This window comes from Capra hircus, chromosome 8, assembly GCF_001704415.2.
Source record: "Capra hircus breed San Clemente chromosome 8, ASM170441v1, whole genome shotgun sequence".
NCBI lineage: Eukaryota > Metazoa > Chordata > Mammalia > Artiodactyla > Bovidae > Capra > Capra hircus.
In genome coordinates this window covers 40,503,541-40,524,794 of record NC_030815.1, presented here as the reverse complement: position 1 = coordinate 40,524,794, position 21,254 = coordinate 40,503,541, and the positions used below count along the sequence as shown (strand labels likewise).

The window sequence follows — 21,254 nt, the reverse complement described above, 5'->3', positions numbered from 1 at the left end:
AAATAATATCTATTTTATAGGGTTGCAGAAAACATTATACATGAGAGCATTTATAAAAGCATCCAGTGCATTCCCCAGCATGTAGCAGGCCCTCAATAAATAGTAGCAATTATCTCACCATGAAATAAGCTTAGAAGTATTTATAGATTCTGTATAATGCACATGTAATTCTTAAACAATTTTTCTCACATAGCCCACCACCCTTAGGTATAAAATGATGCTTCTCTTAAAAATGAAGCCCCCCCTAGTCCAGTTGCCATTTTTCACCTTGGTCCCTGCTCTTGGCCAACAACCTCAGCCAGGTCTTCATGTAGTTAGAACTCTCTGAAGCTTCCCCCTGGGAGTGATGGAGAAACTGACTCTTCATTTTAATACAGAGTCTATAAATGGGGAAGCTATAGGAACAGCTCACAGACTGTGTTAGGAAGACAGATTTTTCTTTGGGCTGAGAACTAAACCAGCTTGCAAAAGCACTTGAGCTATTTAAGACTGACATTTAAGCAACTACTGTACTTAGGAGAGGGAAAATAATGGAAATAATAACCCTTAACATTCCATTTGGGCACATTCCTACTGAAGGAACGAGGTTACAGTGGTTGGAAAGCTGACCAGTGGAGCAATTGCCTGGTCCCCTAGCCCCCTGTCAGATGGGTGGCAGCAAGAAGGCATCAAGTTAGACAAATCCACCTGGTTCCAAGAAGTGGGGCCATTTTCATCCATAGCTTCTACCACTACCCCGCAGGCCACAGGGAGATGCTTCTGCACCCTCCGGTGCTTTCCTCTGCTCCTGAGCCTTACAGCATCTCACCTGGTTTGCAGCAAGCTGCTAACAGAATGTATTACTGTGAGCCAACCACACTCTTGCCCTCTGAGTTGTATACTTGGGGTAGGGGGAAGAGGAAGATGGTCTGCTATTGATTCTGCAAAAGTTCAAATAAGGGGATGAGGGTGGGCAGAACATGTTGCTGAAAGGAACAAAAAGGAAATGGGAGAAAGCAGAGTGAGAAGAAAGGCATGCATAAAACCTTCTTGGTTAAAAGATGTAACCGATTTTCATTTAAATATCTTCAAACTAACCAAAACCCTAATGTGTGGTAGCCTATGGCTTCCAAATTCTCAAAATGATAAGCTGCCAAAATAAACTAATTGCAATGTGTCTCAGTAATTGCCATGTGTTTATATATACAGTTACAGTAAAATGGTTCAGTGAATCCTGATGGTGACAATGCACATATGGCAAATAAACAGAAACTCTCTAAACCAGAAGATCTGAAGATTCTTAAGATGAATATGAAAGCCAGCTTTGCCATTTATTGGCTATGTGGCCTTGAGGAAAACAGCCTCTCTGAGCCTTTGAGTCCCTATTGATTGAAGGGAGAAAATAATACTATTGCGGCAGCACAGTCTTCACAGTAGGGAGGGGAAGGACAGGGAATAAATGGAAAGAGATTCAGTGCCCAGTTGTACTCCATCATCTGTCTAATGACTCAAAAATTCAGGATACATATGAAGCTCAGAATGAAGAATGGAGGACCAGGACATCCTGTTCTGGTGAGTGTATGAAGTAAACACTTTGGTCACTGGTCAAGTCTGAAAAGAATGAGTTGGGAATTTCTCTATGAGAGAGGGTCACTCTGTTACCGGTGTATATATCCCTCCTAGGTGACCACAAGGATCAAATGAAATAATAAGTGTGGGAATATTTTGCAAACAGTGAAACACATTGAAAATTCCAGCTCGTTCTGTCTCATTATAAGCTTGGTGTTACTTATCATTCTACCTTCTCTGAGTACAAAGGTAAATTTGCCCTTAATTGATTCAAGCTATGTTGCATAAAGTTCACAAACAACCCTTTGACTCAGGAGTAGTTGAGTCTAAAACAGAACAAGGAAAGTATGGCAAAGAATGAAGATTTAATTGTATCTTCCCTTGTCCTTCCAAGCAAGCTTTGCTGAAAGAAAGGTCTGGCAGAGAAGAGGACTCCAGATGGAGATTAACAGGGACATTAACATGAAATGCTGCACCCTCCCCTGAGAGCCACCCTGGCTCTCTACAGTGTTCAGGTTGTCCTGCATTTACAGGACTTTCCCCAGAAGGTAGAGGGAGAAAGAAGATGGAAAGTATTTCCTCAGGCACTGGCCAATTGCTTCCTTTGGATTATCTCTCATTGGGAACCATGGTGAGGGGTCACTGAGTCCTACACTTAGGGTCTAGGCCTGTGATTCTTAAACTGGAAGCCACAGCATCAGCTCCATCTGGGCTCTATAGTAAGCTAAGCTCTAAGAACATCTTTAGATGATTTTCAATCTTTGGAAAGTTTTCCAAATGAAATACCAATAGAAAAAAACAGAACAGCTCTGATTTCATTTGGAATGCAGAAGGAGAGCTCTTCCAGTGGGCATTTTTTCCCACTAGGCTGACCCCTAGCCCCTTCTGCTGGATTCCAGGGGCTCTTGGGGATGAAGTGATAATGGCTGTCCCAGAGTGACTCTGAACTACAGAAGGATCAAAATGACCTCTGTCCCCACCCCAGTGCCATTCTCTCACATGTAAGTTTTTGGGCAAGGTGAAATCATGAGACCTCATTTGAGTGACTCAGAAGTCGTGGTCTTACTGATGGTCCCACACTGATCTTGTGGCCTAGACTTCTGATGTCTAGCCGTAACCAAGCTCCCACATTATATCCGTTCCACTAACTAGGTGATTTCTTATTTCCCCAAATCCAAGTTTATGACTACAGTTTTCCAGGATCCTAATCTCTATAGGTGGGCACCATCTCACACTTGTATCGATAGCTTGCTTATTTCTCCTACTGAACTCCTTCCTCACAGCTAAGTCCCTGTTACACACTGTTAAGCTGCCCCAAAAGCTACTGTCTAGAATATTACATTGAGATGAAGTCTGGACTTGAAGTAAAAGAAATCTATGTAGGTGGGTTTGACAGGCAGAGAAGGCTTTGCATTTATAAAACTGTATCCCCAAATTCCTGTCACTTCCTTCCATCTGGCCACAAGGAAATTTGCCTTTTCATCTTGACAGACCTTTTGGACACTGACTACTAATGTGAATAACCAGATTTATGATCTGCCACCCTCTGCTCCACCCCTCCAGCTGGACAGTCTTCTCAATGCCACCTGGGGGCGAGGGGGGAGGTCACACTCCAATGAGTAGGTCTAGTCTGCAGGGGCTTTCCTTTCCTGCTTACTCTCATCCCACTGAATACCGAACTCTTAATTTTTAAGTATCCAATAGGCATCTCAGTTGTGCCAAGTGCTAGACGGATTAAATAGATGACGTGAATTCTTGCCTACATATGGGTCATGAGGAACATTCTTTCATGGTTGAGTCCAAAGGCTTTGCTTGCTAAGAATCATCCCTTAGGTATGAGCTCTGGGCAGGCAGGGATTTTTGTCCATTTTCTCTGTTGATGTAGCTTTAACACACTGAACAGGACTCGGCACATAACAGAAGCTGAATGTTTGCGAATAAGTGTATGAGTGAACGATCCTACAGGAAGAGCCTTTGCTGAAGATACTGATGGTAAGAGGAACCATGGCTGAGCTCAAAGATTTTGATCTGTGAACCTGTACACAATAGCCTATCAGGAGTTTCAGAAAAACATAAAGATACTTTCCTTTCTGATGGAGAAGGAAATGGCAACCCACTCCAGTACTCTTGCCTAGAAAATTCCATGGACTAAGGAGCCTGGTAGGCTGCCATCCATGGGGTTGCAAAGAGTCGGACATGACTGAGTGACCGCACTTCACTTCCCTTCCCTTTCTAACACTGAAATTTTTCTTTTAATTGAGGGAGAAACAAAAATGATAGAAATACATCTGGCTCTATCAAGGTGACCTGGAGAATTTTGCTGCTCTAAGCCACCATTTTCTGCTGTACATCAGGAGGCCACCAAATCTGAAGAGAAACAAGAGTGGGCAGGAGAATCAAGCAACTCAAGTCATCCACAGAACACTTTGCACTCTCTTAGAAAACCATCCCAAGGTCAAGGAACTCAGTCAACTAATATGAATTTCATTTCTAAATAGGAGTAGAAACATATCTTTTACTCTCTTCATAAAGTAGAAACATATCTTTTACTCTCTTCATAAAGTTGTAATGAGGATTTAGGTGTTAATCCAAAAAGCATTTTATTGAGCTGGTCCTTTGAGTTTCCAGGCACTGAAATGATTTTGTACCTAAGAGTAATTTATAAAACATACATTGCAATATAAATATAGGTACTATCACTGACCTCAATGGTATTGATAAAAGCACTATATCAGCCCAGAACCACAGACACAAACAACCTTGGGGATAAATATTTGGATAATGTCAATCCTTGGAATCATTATGCCATACTAAGGACAGAATTAAAGAATCTGAAGCTTTGCTTTAGGATGTGTGATATGAGATTGGGTTTGTGGAGGAATGTATTAATAAGAGAGGAGTAGCTGGTCATTACACTTAAATGACCTAGAAAAAGGCCTGAATTTATTTACTTGGATAAACTTGCATCTTTAAGGTCTAGTTCTCAAAGACTTTGCAATAGAACTAAATAGAGAGTTTAGTCAGAACAATCTGGTTAGAAAGCAAAAAAATCCTGCAATGAGAAAGAACTCACAATTGTAAGTAAATCATCCAGAAATTCTAAGGGAACTAGGATCATTTTGCAATGTGGTCTGAGCCCAGATTACCTGAATGGGCACAGATCAAACCAATTCTAGTGTTGTACTGTTGCTCTGTTTTATTAACACAGTGGCTGTGTTACCAGTAACACAGTTGTTTCTGATGTGTGGGGGATTTTTCCCTTTAAGGAAACTCCAACCAAAGTTATTCACATTCTTCCTTCTAAACCATGAGTTGCTTATCATATTTACAAGGAAACTTCCAATTAAAACATAAGAATTACAGGACATGGATTGCCATGAATAAGTTAAGATCTGAAGACTTCAACTGAGCAGCCCCTAAAATAGAGTTATAAGAAAACATTTAATGTGATTTTAAGAGTTCAATTCATTAGAGGCTACACTTTATGAGTTTCAGATACAAGACAAAACATTTGCTTCTGGAAAGAATGTCACTGCTTCTCCCAAAGAATTAAAAAAAGCACTAAATCTGTAATAATGCTCATTAAACACTTTTCTATAGTTTTAAAGTTAATTGATAGAGAAGTCACAATAATCAATGAAACAAATTTTCTGGTTATTTTCCTTCTCTTCAATAAATTTTTGAATTCCAGTTGAGAAAACAAACTGTCCTACTGCCAATGACACAACCTGACTGGCAAGTGAAAGAGCAAGTGAACTGCTTAATAAATAATATAACTACTCAAGTAGTAGTGCCTGTTACTTAACTCCTATTATAAGTAAATCACCTTTAGAGCTCAATAAAAATATTAAAACATGCTCAATCATATTACTAACCAAAGGAAAAATCAAAACAATTTTGCAGTACAAATTGGCAAGGATTAAACTGACTGGCTGGAGAAGGCAATGGCACCCCACTCCAGTACTCTTGCCTGGAAAATCCCATGGACGGAGGAGCCTGGTAGGCTGCAGTCCATGGGGTCGCTAACAGTCAGACTTGACTGAGCGACTTCACTTTCACTTTTCACTTTCATGCATTGGAGAAGGAAATGGCAACCCACTCCAGTGTTCTTGCCTGGAGAGTTCGAGGGACAGTGGACCCTGGTGGGCTGCCGTCTATGGGGTCGCACAGAGTTGGACACGGCTGAAGCGACTCAGCAGCAGCAGCAGCAGCAGCAGCAAACTGACTGGCAATATCTAGGGTGGGGAACTGAGTGCTCTAATGCACTGTTGTTGAGTCTAAATTGGTATAGACTTTGTGAAGGAATATATGGCAGTACCTATCCAGCTTTAAAATGTATATAACCATTAACCCAGCAAATTTTCTTTTAGAAATATTCCCTAAAGAAAGTAGGCAGAAAGATATGCATGTGTGTGAGAGTGTTTGTGTAAACACACAGTATTCTCCAGGAGATTTAACACAACACTGTTAATAAAAGCAACAAGTGAAAAAAATAAATCTTTCAACAGTGAGATGATGAAAAAATGATGATAAGTTTTTGTTAAATACTGTATAATTACAAAGGAGTTGATCTAGATACATTGACCCAGAAAGCAAAAGCATATATTTTGTATAAGTTAAAAAAAAGTCATAAAATAAAATGCTTATTATGAGGCCATTTTATAACAGGGCAGATGTCATGCACATATACATGCATATATTTCATTTTCAGAAGTATTCTTAAAGGTCTAAAAAGAATACTTACCCATCTTAACAGTCATTACCTTTAAGCAGTGGTTAAGATGAACATAGCCTGGGAAGCAAATTAAGCTCTTCATAAACTTAAGGACCCTAAGCACCTTTGAAAAGTGAAAAGGCAATTTTTTTTTTCTAATTTAAAAACTGCATTTAAGGAATGTGCTAAGAGTCCAGTAAACCTGGCTTGTTGATTTAGTAATCAGGCTTCCAAGCAGTTTCCCCCAGCACATATGTACTTGAGCAAACATGGCACATGAGGGAATGCACACATATGTGCACATGCACGCACACAGACACACACACAGACACAGAGACACACCTATGGGGTAACACCACTGGGGCAGTCAGAGAGCCAGCACTCCCTTCCCAGTAGGGACTGTGACAGCTCTTAATCCAGGGGTGAAAGCACAGATTCTGCTGCCAGATGGTCCTGGATGTGGTTCCCAACTCCATCATTTCAAGATTAAGAAATCATGGGCAAGTTACTTAATGTTTTAGTGATTTAGATTCCTCAGCTGTAAAATGGGAATAAACAATGCCTTCTTTATAGGAATGTTATGAGGACTAACGGGAAAGGACAATGTAAGCATGCCATGCCACCTGACACAGCGGGAAGGAAAAGGCAGACATTCTCAGCAGTCAGCACGCAAAGACACAGCACAAGTGGTTGGTGGGAAATCACTTTGTCTCATGAATCATTGTACCTATATTTCTAGCAATAACTTTAGTTCTCTAAGTAACCTCATCTTTAATGGTTCACATGTAAATTTCACCCCCCAAAATAATTCCCACGTAGCTAAAAACTCCCACAGTACTGTATCTACAAGCATCATCATGAAGGAGAATAAGTGTGGGCTTTGGAGTCAGATTGTGTTTATAATACCAGCTCTGATACTCACTAGGTATGTGACTGGGGGCAAAGTCTCACGTGGGAGGCTAGATTATATTTATATTTTTATTAATGTTATTGTGAGGATTAAACAATATAAGTGGAAGTAACCAGCATACCCAGAATCTGGTGCATGGTGGAAACATGACAACAGGAACAAAAGCTCTAATTAACTGAACATATACTACGGACCAGGCATTTTCTCTCAATCCTATACCAACTCTAAAAGAGAAATACCACTATCCTCATATTATATTCAGAACTTTTTAAAAAAAGAATCAAAACAAAATAACACAGACTCAGAGAGAGAGAACAAATGGATAGCCTGTAGAGGGGAGGGTGGTAGGTGAAACAGGTAAAAGAGACTTCAAAGTACAAATTTCCAGTTATACAAAAAGCTAGAGCATAAGGAATAAGGTCAATAATACTGTAGGGGGACAGATGGTTACTAGACTTGTGATGATCATTTCATAATGTATGTAAATGTCAGATTTCATTACACCTGAAACTGACATAATGTTGTTGTTTTTCAGATGCTCAGTTGTGTCCGACTCTTTGCAACCCCATGGACTGCAGCTCACCAGGGTTCCCTGTCCTTCACCAACTTCCATACTTTGCTCACACTCATGTCCATTTAGTTGGTGATGCCAACCAACCATCTCATCCTCTGTCACCCCCTCTACCTCCTGCCTTCAATCATTCCCAGCGTCAGGGTCTTTTCAAATGAGTCAGTTCTTTGCATCAGGTGGCCAAAGTATTGGAGCTTCAGCTTCAGCATCAGTCCTTCCAGGGTATATTCAGGATTGATTTCCTTTAGGATTGACTGGTGTGATCGCCTTGCAGTCCAAAGGACTCTCAAGTGTCTTCTCCAACACCACAGTTCAAAAGCATTTGGCACTCAGCCTTCTTCATGGTCCAACTCTCACATCCATACATGACTACTGGAAAAACCATACATAGCTCTGATTAGATGGACCTTTGTCAGTAAAGTAATGTCTTTACTTTTTAATATACTGTCTAGATTGGTCATAGCTTTTCTTCCAAGAAGCAAGAGTCTTTTAATTTCATGGCTGCAGTCACCATCTGCAGTGATTTTGGAGCCCAAGAAAATAAAGTCTGTCACTGTTTCCATTGTTTCCCCACCTATAGCCATGAAGTAATGGGACCAGATGCCACGATCTTAGTTTTCTGAATGGTGAGTTTTAAGCCAGCTTTTTCACTCTCCTCTTTTACCTTCTTCAAGAGGCTCTTCAGTTCCTCTTCACTTTCTGCCATAAGAGTGATGTCATTTGTATCTGAGGTTATTGATATTTCTCTTGCAATCCTGATTCCCGCTTGTGCTGCATCCAGTCCATCATTTTGCATGATATACTCTGCCTGTAAGTTAAATAAGCAGGGTGACAATATACAGCCTTGACATACTCCTTTCCCAATTTCAAACCAGTCCATTCTTCCATGTCCGGTTCTAACTGTTGCTCCTTGACTTGCAGACAGGTTTCTCAGGAGGCAGGTAAGGTGGTCTGGTATTCTCATCTCTTTAAGAATTTTCCGTAGTTGCTGTGATTCACAGAGTTAAAACCTTCGGTGTAGTCAATAAAGCAAAAGCAGATGTTTTTCTGGAATTCTCTTGCTTTTTCTATGTTCTTTTTCAACATCCATTGCCAATGGATGTTGGCAATTTGATTTCTGGTTCTTCTGCCTTTTCTAAATCCATCTTGAACACCTGGAAGTTCTCTGTTCACGTACTGTTGAAGCCTGGCTTGGAGAATTTTGAGCATTACTTTGCTAGTGTGTGAGATGAGTACAATTGTGTGGCAGTTTGAACATTCTTTGGCATTGCCTTTTGGGGGATTGGAATGAAAACTGATCTTTTCCAGTCCTGTAGCCACTGCTGAGTTTTCCAAATTTGCTGGCATATTGAGTGCAGCACTTTCACAGCATCATCTTTCAGGATTTGAAATAGCTCAACTGGAATTCCATCATCTCCACTAGCTTTGTTCGTAGTGATGCTTTCTAAGGCCCACTTGACTTCATGCTTCAGGAAGTCTGGCTTTAGATGAGTGACTACACCATCTAGGTTGTCTGGGTTATAAAGATATTTTTTTGTATAGTTCTGTTATTCTTGCCAACTCTTCTTATTTTCTGCTTGTTAGGTCCATACCGCTTCTGTCCTTTATTGTGCCTATCTTTGCATGAAATGTTTCCTTGCTATCTCTAATTTTCTGAAGAGATCTCTAGTCTTTCCCAGTCTATTGTTTTCCTCTATTTCTTTGCATTATTCACTTAGGATGGCTTCCTATCTCTCCTTGCTATTGTTTGGAACTTTGCATTCATATGGGTATGTCTTTCCTTTTCCTCTTTGCCTTTCGTTTCTCTTCTTTTCTCAGCTATTTGTATGGCCTCCTCAGACAACCATCTTGGCTTTTTGCATTTCTTTTTCTTGGGGATGGTTTTGATCACTGCCTCCTGTACACCGTTACAAACCTCTGTCCATAGTTCATCATGCACTCTATCTATCAGATCTAGTCCCTTGAATCTATTTGTCACTTCCACTGTATAATCCTAAGGGATTTGATTTAGGTCATACCTGAATGGCCTAGTGGTTTTCCCTACTTTCTTCAATTTAAGTCTGAATTTGGCAATAAGGAGTTCATGATCTGAGCCACAGTCAGCTCTTGGTCTTGTTTTTGCTGACTGTATAGAGCTTCTCCACAGGAGAAAAACACAATATTGTACACCAAATCTATCTCAATAAAAATAAAATATGAAAATTAGATTCAGGACATTATATGACTTGCTCATAAGATTCCAATTCAGATCTGCCTGACTCCAGAGACTTTTTATACAAACTCTCACAGCTTTTTTCTAAAGCTCACTGTTTCTCTTCCTGTATTACACTGGGCAAGTCACAATTCCCCCTTCTGTAAATCTCCTCTTCTGAGATAATATGACCAAATTTGGGGTATGTAAGCTAGAGGATAGGAATGCTTTGAAACTGAAAAGTGCTTTTTAAAACAAGGGACTTGCCCCTAAGGGCCCTGCGGATGCTTCAAAATCTCTCTTCCACAGGGCTGCCCACTGCTCAGAATTTCACTGCTTTACGCTCAGTACCAAATGTGCAAAATACTCATGAGAAAGATCACTGAATTAAATTTCCCTTAATGCATAAGTGAATCATTAGATCATTCTATTTTCTCTAGGGAGAAGTCTCAGGCAGTTGGTAAGCACTGGATATCTAAAGAGACAGACAGGAAAATAAGAGGAAGTGCCCAGAGAAAAGAAGGGCCTTGACAATTTGATTCCAAGTCACAATTTTGCCAATGGCTTGCTCCAACAACCAGTTTAAGAAATCCTGGGCAAGATTTCTCTCTTACTCCTCCCCTTTTTACTAATTCATATTAATTCAATAAACTTATTAAGTATTACCATGTGCCAAGCATTGTGAGGAGATATAATTCCTGTCTTCAGGAAACTTAGAATTTAGTGATGATTACTTGATTCAGTCCTCTATTATCCTTATTGATATAGGAGTTTAATCTATGAGTGAGTGTGCTTGTATGTGCACATGCTTAATTAAATATATAGATTATTCATAGTTTAGTTTTCTATAATCAATCAAATGGCTCCTCTGATTAAGACGACCGTTTTACACACCTGTCATAAAACCCAATATGCTGAAATTCTGACTGTACTCATAAACACTTAATTTTAACTTTTGTTTTATAGAATTAGCACACTGTCAGAATTTATCAAGTAGTAGCTATGTAAAATTGCTCTTGGATAATTTTGTAGTAATTAAGTATATAAGAGCAATTAAGAATTTCCCTGGATTTAATCATCAATCCCTAGTACTATATAAGCATTAATAACATCATGGCTGATACCAAAAATTATTCCTGATTAAGACTGCTGTTGATCAGAATAACATGTAGTACACTCACTGGCTCATTCTCCTTGTGAATATGTCACAGCTTTCTCAATGAAGACTTATACACGTTAATTTACCAGTCTTACTTGTCTTCCTGAGATTTCAAGGGGAAATTGTGACAGATGCTTAAGTTCTAAGCAATACAATTTCTAGACTTACTGCTTTGTTATTTCACAATCTCATATATGCAGATGTGACTAAATTTCCTGTGGGAGGGAAGTATGTTTATTGTCTCTACAATTTGCCTTAAAAAAGAAAAAAAAAAAGCTTTAAACATTTAACACCATAAACCTCCAGAAATGAGATCAGTCATAGCCGTAACCCATAGGACTCTTCCGGAAAGTACCATTGCACAATCATTGTTAAGTAAACAGCCAACAGAGAGGAAGAAGTTCAGCTTGTACCTGTCACTCCATTTCATTTAAGCATCAATGCTCTGAGGTTTCTTCAGTTTGAAAGATGGTGGGGCTGTTTGGTGGGATAAGCCATTGACAGCGTGTTTTGTTTTTGGAGGCCTGCTGGTGTCTGGAAATGTTTTGTTTTCCACTGTGAGGTGTAGAAATGCCACTAGTGTCTGGGAGCTGACTGGCTTGCTTCTTTGGGGTCTGTAGGCAGGGCACACTTTAAATCATGAGAAGACAGCTAATGGGACCACCAGAGACAGCTCCTACTTCTCCCTGATATCAAACAGCTCAGGCTGGGGAGACAGCTTCATGGTTATTTCCTAATGAAATCTAATGACTGGATCATGGAAGACGGAAATCTTTGTGTTCGAAACTGGCAACTCCAGAGGGGTGAAATGACAGCAAGTAGTGGAACGTATAGAAACCTACAGGAATAAGGAAGAGGGGCAGAAAACAAGGCAGAGCCCTCAGAAGAGGCCTCTAGTCTCTACCACTGATTTCCAAGATGCAATCAATGAGAATCAGTCTGTGAGATTGTTCCGTTTTGCAGATGAGATTTGTTCCAAAGCAGGGAGGGAGGCTTCTGGGGAGGGGAGGGGTACATGCTGTGCTGTGCTGTGCTGTGTTTGGTCACTTAGTCGTGTCCGACTCTTTGGGACCTCCCGGACTGCAGCCTGCCAGCCTCCTCTGTCCATAAAGATTCTCCAGAAAAGAATACTGGAGTGGGTTGCCATGGCCTCCTCCAGGGGATCTTCCCAACCCAGGGATCAAACCCAGGTCTCCCGCACTGCAAGAAAATTCTTTATCATTTGAGCCACCAAAGAAGCCCAAGAATACTACAGTGGGTGGCCTATCCCTTTTCCAGGGGATCTTCCAAAGCCAGGAAACAAATTGGGGTCTCCTGCATTGCAGGTGGATTCTCTACCAGCTGAGCTACTGGGGAAGCCTGAGCTGTTTATACAGTTGCAGGAGACAAGGGTTGGGAAGATCCCCTGGAGGAGGGTCTGGCAACCCACTCCAGTATTCTTGCCTAGAGAATCCCACAGACAGAGGAGCCTGGCAGGCTATAGTCCACGGGCTTGTAAAAGAATCGGACACAACTGAAATGACTTAGCACACACATATGTAACTATGACTGACTCGCATTATTGTACGGCAAAAGTCAACACAGCATTGTTAAGCAGTTATTCTTCAACTAAAAAAAGAAGATGGTTCCAGAGAATTTTTGGCACATCTTGCAGTCTGTCTATCCAATAAACATTATCAACAGAACCTCAATTTTGCCAAGTGTGGCAATGTAGTAAAATATCTGTCTTCCCAGACTCCCTTGCACGTGAGGATGGCCATGGGGTTAAGTTTGGGGTGCACCTGTCCTTCACCCTTTCCCCTTATTTTTGCCTGGAACTGAGACAAGAAACGAATGGAGAACAACAGTATCCGTATTGTGGCCAATATGGAGGTCACAGTGGAGGACGGCAGTCACCGTTAAAGACAGCAAAGCAGAAAGCTGGAGGGGCTGGCACACTGTTGGCTCTGTTGGGTTGCTTCTCCTCCTCGTACTGTTACTTTTAGATGTCTTGTCACGTGAGGAAGAGTACACTAGATAGGCTGCTATAACATGAGAAACAAGTCATGAGAAGGTCTTTGTACAAACATGTATTACAATAACAGGCTCTCTGGGAAAACTAGGATTGGACAGACCACTCAAAATCTGTGAAACCTGCTAACTGCAGGAATAAGATGATAAGAGAAGATCTGGGCAGTCAGTTCAATGTGGCTAGAGGCTCTATGGTGGTTATTGAAAATGCACAAAAATGTTGACTTGAAGTGACGGCTTGCAGGAACTGAGACAGCAGGCGACAGAACCAGTACTTTGGAAGAACTGTGATCTGTCATCAGCTGAAGGCTGGGCAGGCCTGGTGTGTACCTTTCTGGGGAGACAGCTTTGGGATCATGCACCTTTCACATTTTATTAAAAGAGAAAAGAAAGGGATCCTGCCTGTGCATCAGATAGGCTGAGGGCTTCTTCATTTCCTCCTTGCATCTCAGCTACTCTTGCCTAGGAAAACTTGTGTGTGAACAAACAGAGTTCCACATTATTCTGACATCATTTCCCTATTTAGCAGTTCACCCAGAGGAGGAACTAGACCATTTACGTAAGTCACTGTTGTTCTGGTGTTCTCCGCGGGCAGTCCAACCTAATCCCTAGAGTTAGGATGTCATGCTCCTACCCCACCCATTCCACTCTCTACACAATGCCCTAGTTGAGTTTCCTAAATAACACACTGGCTTCTTTACTCGGCAGCATAACACTTAGTGTGGCCCCGTATCCCTTTATAAGCTGGACTTGCTGGCTCCTCAGCCTCCTCTCTCTATATTCCATGGCTGAGCTATATATTCCAGTCACACACAAACTGCCATAGGCTCATCTCTCTAGGCATACACCATGCTGCCCTTTGTGTTCTTGCCTGTGTATTCTGCTTCCCCTTGCCTGGAATATTGCTTGCCACTTGGCTTCCCCAAAGATCTATTCATCTTCAAATCCCTAGTCAAGGTCACCTCCAGAACCCTTTCTCTGATATTTTCCTCTGAATAAACTGGGAGCCTCTGATACCTTCTGATATTGCATGTATCACATTGCACTGATTAAACAACATTCATGTTTGCCTGGCAAAAGTGGATGATCAATAAACACTTGTTGAATTGAACTTGGCCTCTCCTTGATGGGTCCAAAAGGAGGAAGGTTGTTAAAATACTGTTCTAGGAGTTCCCATGGCATTCTAACAGCCTGGAGTGAATAGGACATTTAAAAAGAAATTATCCATTAGTACCATAACACAATGTACAAATATCAGCTCTCAGGCAACTAATCCAGGCAAAATGCTGAAGCTTGCCCGGGCAAGAGAATAGTCCTAAAGAGAAAGAAAAGACTGAAGAATAAGCTTACATGATTGAAAAGAGCTGTCCTTATGTTTACATCTTAAATAAAAGACTAAAATGTATTAGGAAGTTACCTTGGAGATGCCATCTAAACAGAGACCTGCCAATGCTATCAGCATTCAAATATTAAAGGAAATGACACCTTATCCACCTTACTAATGAAGACCGTACGAATGGATGAAGTAGATGCAGAATCAACAAAACTGAGTTCTGGTCCTGGGTCATCCACTAGTTAAGGGAACTTGAAAATGCAGCGCTATTAACCTTTCCACTGTATGCCTTTTACAAAATACCTCTAAATAAATATATACATAGAGCACACAACATCTAAGCTCTTTTCAATTAGAATGGCATGAATAAAACTCAATGGACCGCATTTTCTTCATCTATTAGACCAAAGCCCCTCTGAATAACAACCTTTCATGGCTCTATGTAATGCAACAACATCCACATACAAGTGTATATTTCATGGCTATATACACAAATCATATTTATTTTGATGTGCTTTTGACTTAGGTAGACTAAGAAAGTGGCTTGGAAATGTGGATTTCTTGTTCATGATGCCCATGCACTTTGCCAAGGCAGCAATGCCTAGACATTTAATCCTCTTCCATGTCTCAGTTCTCATATCTAAAAATACAGTGATGACATTTTTCTCTGACCTCTACCTACCGCAGGGAGCATAGAGAGGATGGGGATGACAATGTTCATTAAAGCCATGAACTTCTTGAAAGAAAGAACAAATATTCACTGCAGCTATCATGTTGGCAACCCTGACACTGCTCGGGGCTTTAAAAATCTAGTTTTATCAGGGATGAAGTCCCTTCTTACCAAGATCCTATATAATACCATCAAGCAAACTAGTGCAACCAAAGCTGAAAGGCATAGTCAGTAACAGCAACTCATTTAGAGGACCTCTGCTCCCCTCATCCCTAGCACTGAATCACCCACTTGAAAAATATTAGATCAATTTGGCCCTTATCCTAAGGAGTAGTTGATAAGAAATGGTCATGCCAAGAAAGTGTTAGAAAATATTTTCAGAAAAAAAAAAAAAAAGCTTGGCAGAGGAAGTAAGTACACATCTGGGTCCCTACTCTTAAATCCTAGCAGAGGACCAGAAGCTAATCCACGACGACTTCCTTTGCTAGTTCGTCACTGCAGCCACTTGACCACCTTCCCGCAAGAGTCAGGATCTCCCCAGTTTGCATGACTATATCTTGATCTCTTCCAGAAAGGCTTGTTGTATGTATTTATTTTAGAGCTGCTATTGTCATTGGCAAAGTCCAGTGGGGTTCCCAGGAAAAATAGGACACAACCTAGGTGAGAAGATGAGGTATAATCTCTTCTTTTGTGTTTAGTTTCACTTGCCTATAGCGGGCCTTGCACTTAACAGCTTGGATTAGAGCTCCCAGTGCAGAACTGCTGTGCCAGACACTTCAGCTTGGCATGCAGAAGCACTGAGCACGACACTGCAACTCAAGATGAGGATGGCATGCCATTTGCAGAAATGCTGCACCAGACCTGCAAGAACTCCTCCCACCCTCCTGTAGGAAAAAATCCTGCAAAGAAGCCCAGTTTATGGCCTTTCTGGGAAAGCCCATGCTATAGAGCACGAGTTGGGGCCTCTCCATTCTTTTATCAAAGAATGAAGCTTTCCTTTGCTTCTGAAATGAACTCAGTCTTGTTCTATCGACTCGAACAACACTGGGCAGAAGGACCTTTGTTGGGGACCAACTAGGGAGGATTCGTAACACTATTAGCAGTTTCTTATTAGTCATGGGAATTTTTAACAAGGTGAAAATTAAAAAAAAAAACACCATGATTTCAAGTTTCAACTAAACTTGTGAAAATTCATTATTCAACTAAAAATGAGAAATATGGCAGAAGAGTCTTTTGCTAAGAGGCAGGATGAAATGAGAGGGTAAATCCATTATTTGTATCTTGTTTCATTATTTGCTTGGTGAATGAGAGACTGTCAATCCCTTTTCTAGTAAATACTTACTAAATGTCTACTCTGGATCAAGTATTATGCTTACCCTAAGGCTATAAATATTATTCCTATTCTCAAATAGTCTGATAAAGAAAAGGGAGTAGAAGGAAGAACATTAATTAATTAAGCTCCTACACTGTACCAAGTGCTTTCCTTGTTGAATCCTCATAACAACTGATGAGAGAAGATAGATAAGACTGCCCTCATTTAATGAAAGAGAACTCAAGCTCAATAATTTGTCCAGTCACACAGCTGAGTAGATTGGTATTTGCATTCCAATTGGTCTAATTCCAAAATCTTTTTTAGAATTTCTTTAGAAAGCAGAAAAAAAAAAAAAAGACAGGAAACTACCCATTATCCTACCACCATGATTAAAAAAAAACACAAACTGTTAATGTTTTAGAGAATTTCCTTCTATTTTTTTTTCTACAAGTAGGTTAATTTTTGAAATTTTAAAATATGCTTCACAGTTGTAATCAAAGTGTGTGATATTGTATTTCATTGGAACTATGATACCACTGACTGTGAAATGCTCCATTATTCTATACAGCACCAGAAAGAAAAAATCACTGCCAATTACACGATGCCACTGACCGAGATATATTCAGATTTTAGCAGTGTTAAAATATGAAGGTAAAAACTGCGTGTCTTAGAATCAATGACCTATTCTGTAGCCCACAAAGCCAGAACTTCTGTTGTTTGCCTTCCACCCACAGATAAGGGTGGCTTCAGAGCGCCTGGATCTCCCCCACATTAGAAGAGCTCCTTGTCAGGGTTGGGAACCCCCCTCAGAAAGCAGAGTGTTCTGTTTGTCTTTTTCACACGTTCATTTCTTTACACATAGTAGGCACTCATGGAATATTTCTTGGTTGAGTAAACACATAACTAAAGCTTGAGAAGAAATTTACTGACAGAAGAAGGTAAACAATAATACCAGAGGCCCAAGTTTTGTTGAGGATAGGGGGTTTGTGTGACCATTGCTGCCAGGTAGTGGGGAGAGGCGATGGATTCCTTATCCACACTGAGCTCCATTGTGCTGCTTTGTTCTGCCCTCCTGGGAGGTTATTCACACTTTTCCATACACAGCTTGAATACTGATTTAGATTTTGGGGGGATATCACCCATTAATTACAAGTAATAACTCACAGAAAGCAAATTCAGGAATCAGCATGAGACAGATAGAGAACTGACTCATGTTTCTCAGGCGCTGAAACTCTCAGTTTAAATATACAGTATCACTTCTGCTTAAACAGAATATGTATCTGTCCCTAGGAAGTAAAAGGCTATATATCTTTTGAGTCTGTGTGATTTAACAACTCAACTTTCTATGGATGCTCACTAAGATATCTGCCTGAGTCAGCAAAATTGGCTCAAGTAAAGAAAAGAAATTAAGCTAAACTTAGTTCTCCATGCATGTTCCAGGTTAACCACATTTTGAAAGCAATCATGACTTCTCTTGCCTTCTTCCCTCTTCTTCCATGAATCCACCCAGTACTCAATGTATCTTTACAACATGTGAAGAACTGTGCTAAATTCTCAAAAAGGAAGAACAATGGGTCAGAAAATTCTGACTTTAGAAAGAAGTTTACACATTACCAATGAAGACAAGTTTTACTCACAGAGAAGTAAATTACAAGTGAGAGAACGCATATGTCGTATAGGAAGTACAGGTGATGTGCAGCCAGTTTAGAGCCAAGACAGATTATGTCCAGCAAGGAGATCAGAAAAGGCTTCAGAGGGAAGTGTCATTTCATCTGGGTCCTGAAGGATGGAGAGGACCTGGGCATATGGGAATGGGGCAAAGACCTGTGAGAGGAGAGGCAGGCACGGGCCAAAGAACCCCTGCTGTTGCCTTTTACACCATTTATTGTCTAAGAAACAAGATGTTATTGTTAGGACCTGTCCACAAGGTGTCAAAAGCCCTGGGTCAAGGAATGGATCATTACCTTGGGCTGACCACTTGTGGGTATCCTAAGTCATCCCATCTTAGGGCCAAAGCCAGGAAGATGCTACAAAATTTTATGCTGGTAAAGTGTGAAATTTTAGAGGAAAGTCATCAATGCCAAAGGCTGGTGGTATATGACAGGACAGCTGAAATCTACAACAGGTAACTAAGACACTTAATTAAAAGCAACAGCGCAGAATCACTTTTCAAAACTCAAGAGACTAACAGTTCCTTGCTTACCATGGACATGGATTCCATTTGGTTGAAAAGAGCTTGTTTCCGGCTGATAAGACTTCAGGTGTGATCCTGAGGGCTGCTGGGTATGGGGAGGCTGTGTTCTCTGCATTATTGAAGAAGGAGCTGGAACTCTCCGGGGGCTAATGTGGTGAGGAGATGGAGCAGAAGGTGCAAACCTGAGAAAACAATCATAAAAGGAAGCATGAGCGATGTAAAATAGCAGGAGCAAAGACAAAGTCCTCAAAGCTAAACTCTAATTCCCTATTCTGACTGTATAAGAGCGTGACAAAAAGCCTTTTTAAAAAAATCTTAAGACTCTTCTCTCCCATTTTTCCACCACTGAATTCTCAATTGAGATACTGAGAGAATAAAAGAGATCAACAAAGGGAAAATCCAGTCACAGTCTGAGTTTGTCAAGCTTCTTAAAATGCATTTCAAATACTCTGGGCTTGGTGAAATTCAAAGCACCTCTTTTGTCAGACCCCCCCCTTTCCACTAATTTTTAGACCTGTTTGCATTTTAGGGGAAATATGATTCATATACTTCTGATTCATTTACACTTAGCTCATAAACATTTTGCTTCTTTAGTCCTATTCTCTTTAGACAATATATTTTATTTTGTCAAGCATAAATTAACTTACACCTCAAAGGTCAAGTGTGGTTTGAAATCCAGAACTCAGAGATCTGTGTAGGTTCTGTGTTTGGTAAAGAACATTGCCCAAGGTGTAACAGGAACATGATTTGGGACATTTTTGCAGTCAGACATGCCCATCTCCATAAGATTACTGGTAGTTTCTGAGGCAGAACATACAGGTGTTTAAATAAAGTGATATTATCAACTAACCTGAGATATAAAATGATAACTATCCATTGATCTTCTAATTGTAAGGGAAATGGCAGGATTTGACTCACTAGGTTTAAAATGACACCTTATACCGTCTACCATTGAGGTTTCCTTGAAGTGTACTTGTGCGAACAATGTTAAAGTTGAGCAATGACCAGACTATCAAAATTGTCAGGCGGAGAGGGGAGTCAGCCTTTGGACAAGTGTCTGTTCTCTTTCATAGTTGCTGGCATTCAAAATAAAGTTAACTTTCCTTTTCCAACGCCCCCTCCCCCTGGAAAAAAAAAACCCAACACTTGATTTGCCAGTTCAGTAGGTAGCTGGCACAAGTGTGATAGAAAAAGGAGCAGGGACTCTGTCAGTGCAGTGAAAGGAAGCATCACGATAATGAGCAGGGAAACTGTGTTAGCAGTGAAGTATTTGATTGTCCTCCAAAAACTCAGGAGGTTGAAAAACTTCAACAGGCTGTTTCTGTATAGAAAGGCAGGCTTTGTTTTATGACAATGTGTAGATGTCACCATATGTATACGTCACTTATTTCACAGAAACAGGTCACTTAATTTTCCTGGGCTTTTTGTGAAGGGCCGTTAATGAATCAAAGGGAGGACGTTTCGAACCACAGTAGTTAACAAGGTAGAGTTTCTACATTTGTATTGCTGCAGTAAGAAATCATGGGATGAAATCCCATTTCTCTCTGCATTCCCCTTCTTGAGGTCTGATGAGACAATGCAGGAAGATGACATAGGAACCAAGAAGGGAGGATATAGAATAGTTGTGGAGAAGAAGTCAGAGGCTGCTTAAAGAAACTTGCTGGGTTCGGATGCCTACTTAATCAAGAACATGTATCTTCCCTCTGCTGGAAGAGAATAGTAACTCAGTGTTCTGTGCCTGATAAATACACATTCTCCAAGCACATCATCTTAACTGGAATTAGTCTGAAAAGAGTGCTGAGTGGCCCATTGCTCTGAGAAAAAGCAGAGCAAGCTAACCCTGACACTGTCCCCATAAAAACTCGCATGCCAAGATTCGCCAAATAGAGGCTATTTTCTTGGGGAACATGTCCTCAGTGTTTCTCACAGGCTGCCCTCAAGCTGTGGAATTGTGAGACCACAGACTTTGGGGCTAGAAGGAGTTCACACCACCAACCAACACCAGAATCCTGTGAGCAGAAGATCACTAGGGAGGGAGAGAAAGGGGTGGATTTGAATTAGAAGGAAACCTACATCATTGCTAAGTAGCCATCTTTGGCATCTCAAATTTGTTTTCGGCCGGGGTGGGGGGGAAAGAAGCAAGATTCTTTGGCTTCTTAATTGTATTTCTTTGTTTGGGAATAAAAGATGCAACACGCTCTTGGTGGGTTTTCAGTCTCCTCTCCTGGTACTTCTGCCTGTTAAGGACTAACAGAGCAGAGATGTATAGATGGGGCAGGTTACAGTATTTAGAAGTGTGATCTTAGTGCCAATAGCTTGAAGTAGGAGAATAATTTTATTTCACAACTCCCTCCTCCACAGCACAGTAAATCTAACTTGTAAATAAAAGTTTGATTAATAAAGAGTAGAAAATGTGTATGGGGAAGGGGAAAGCGGCAAAGACTGCCAGCAATGTAAAACTTTATGTTTTTGTAATTTGTGATGATGTGACTAGCATGAATTATGATCACTAGTTATAAAAAAGTAGCACAGGCAACCAACTAAAAGAACACAGTTCACGTGAGCATATTAGGAGTCATCTAGAATGTTAATTTCATACGACAGACCTCTGTATCTGTATTTAGATTATATATCTATATATA

At 40.6% G+C, this 21,254-nt stretch overlaps 1 protein-coding gene across 1 annotated transcript in view; it reads right to left on the bottom strand.

The window, feature by feature from the left end:
• GLIS3 (GLIS family zinc finger 3) overlaps positions 1 to 21,254 on the bottom strand; it is a 495,075-nt gene that overhangs the window by 19,872 nt on the left and 453,949 nt on the right. The window contains exon 9 of the mRNA XM_018052026.1: positions 18,622 to 18,794. Coding sequence (XP_017907515.1) covers positions 18,622 to 18,794 — 173 coding nt within the window. The remainder of the gene's footprint in view (positions 1 to 18,621; positions 18,795 to 21,254) is intronic.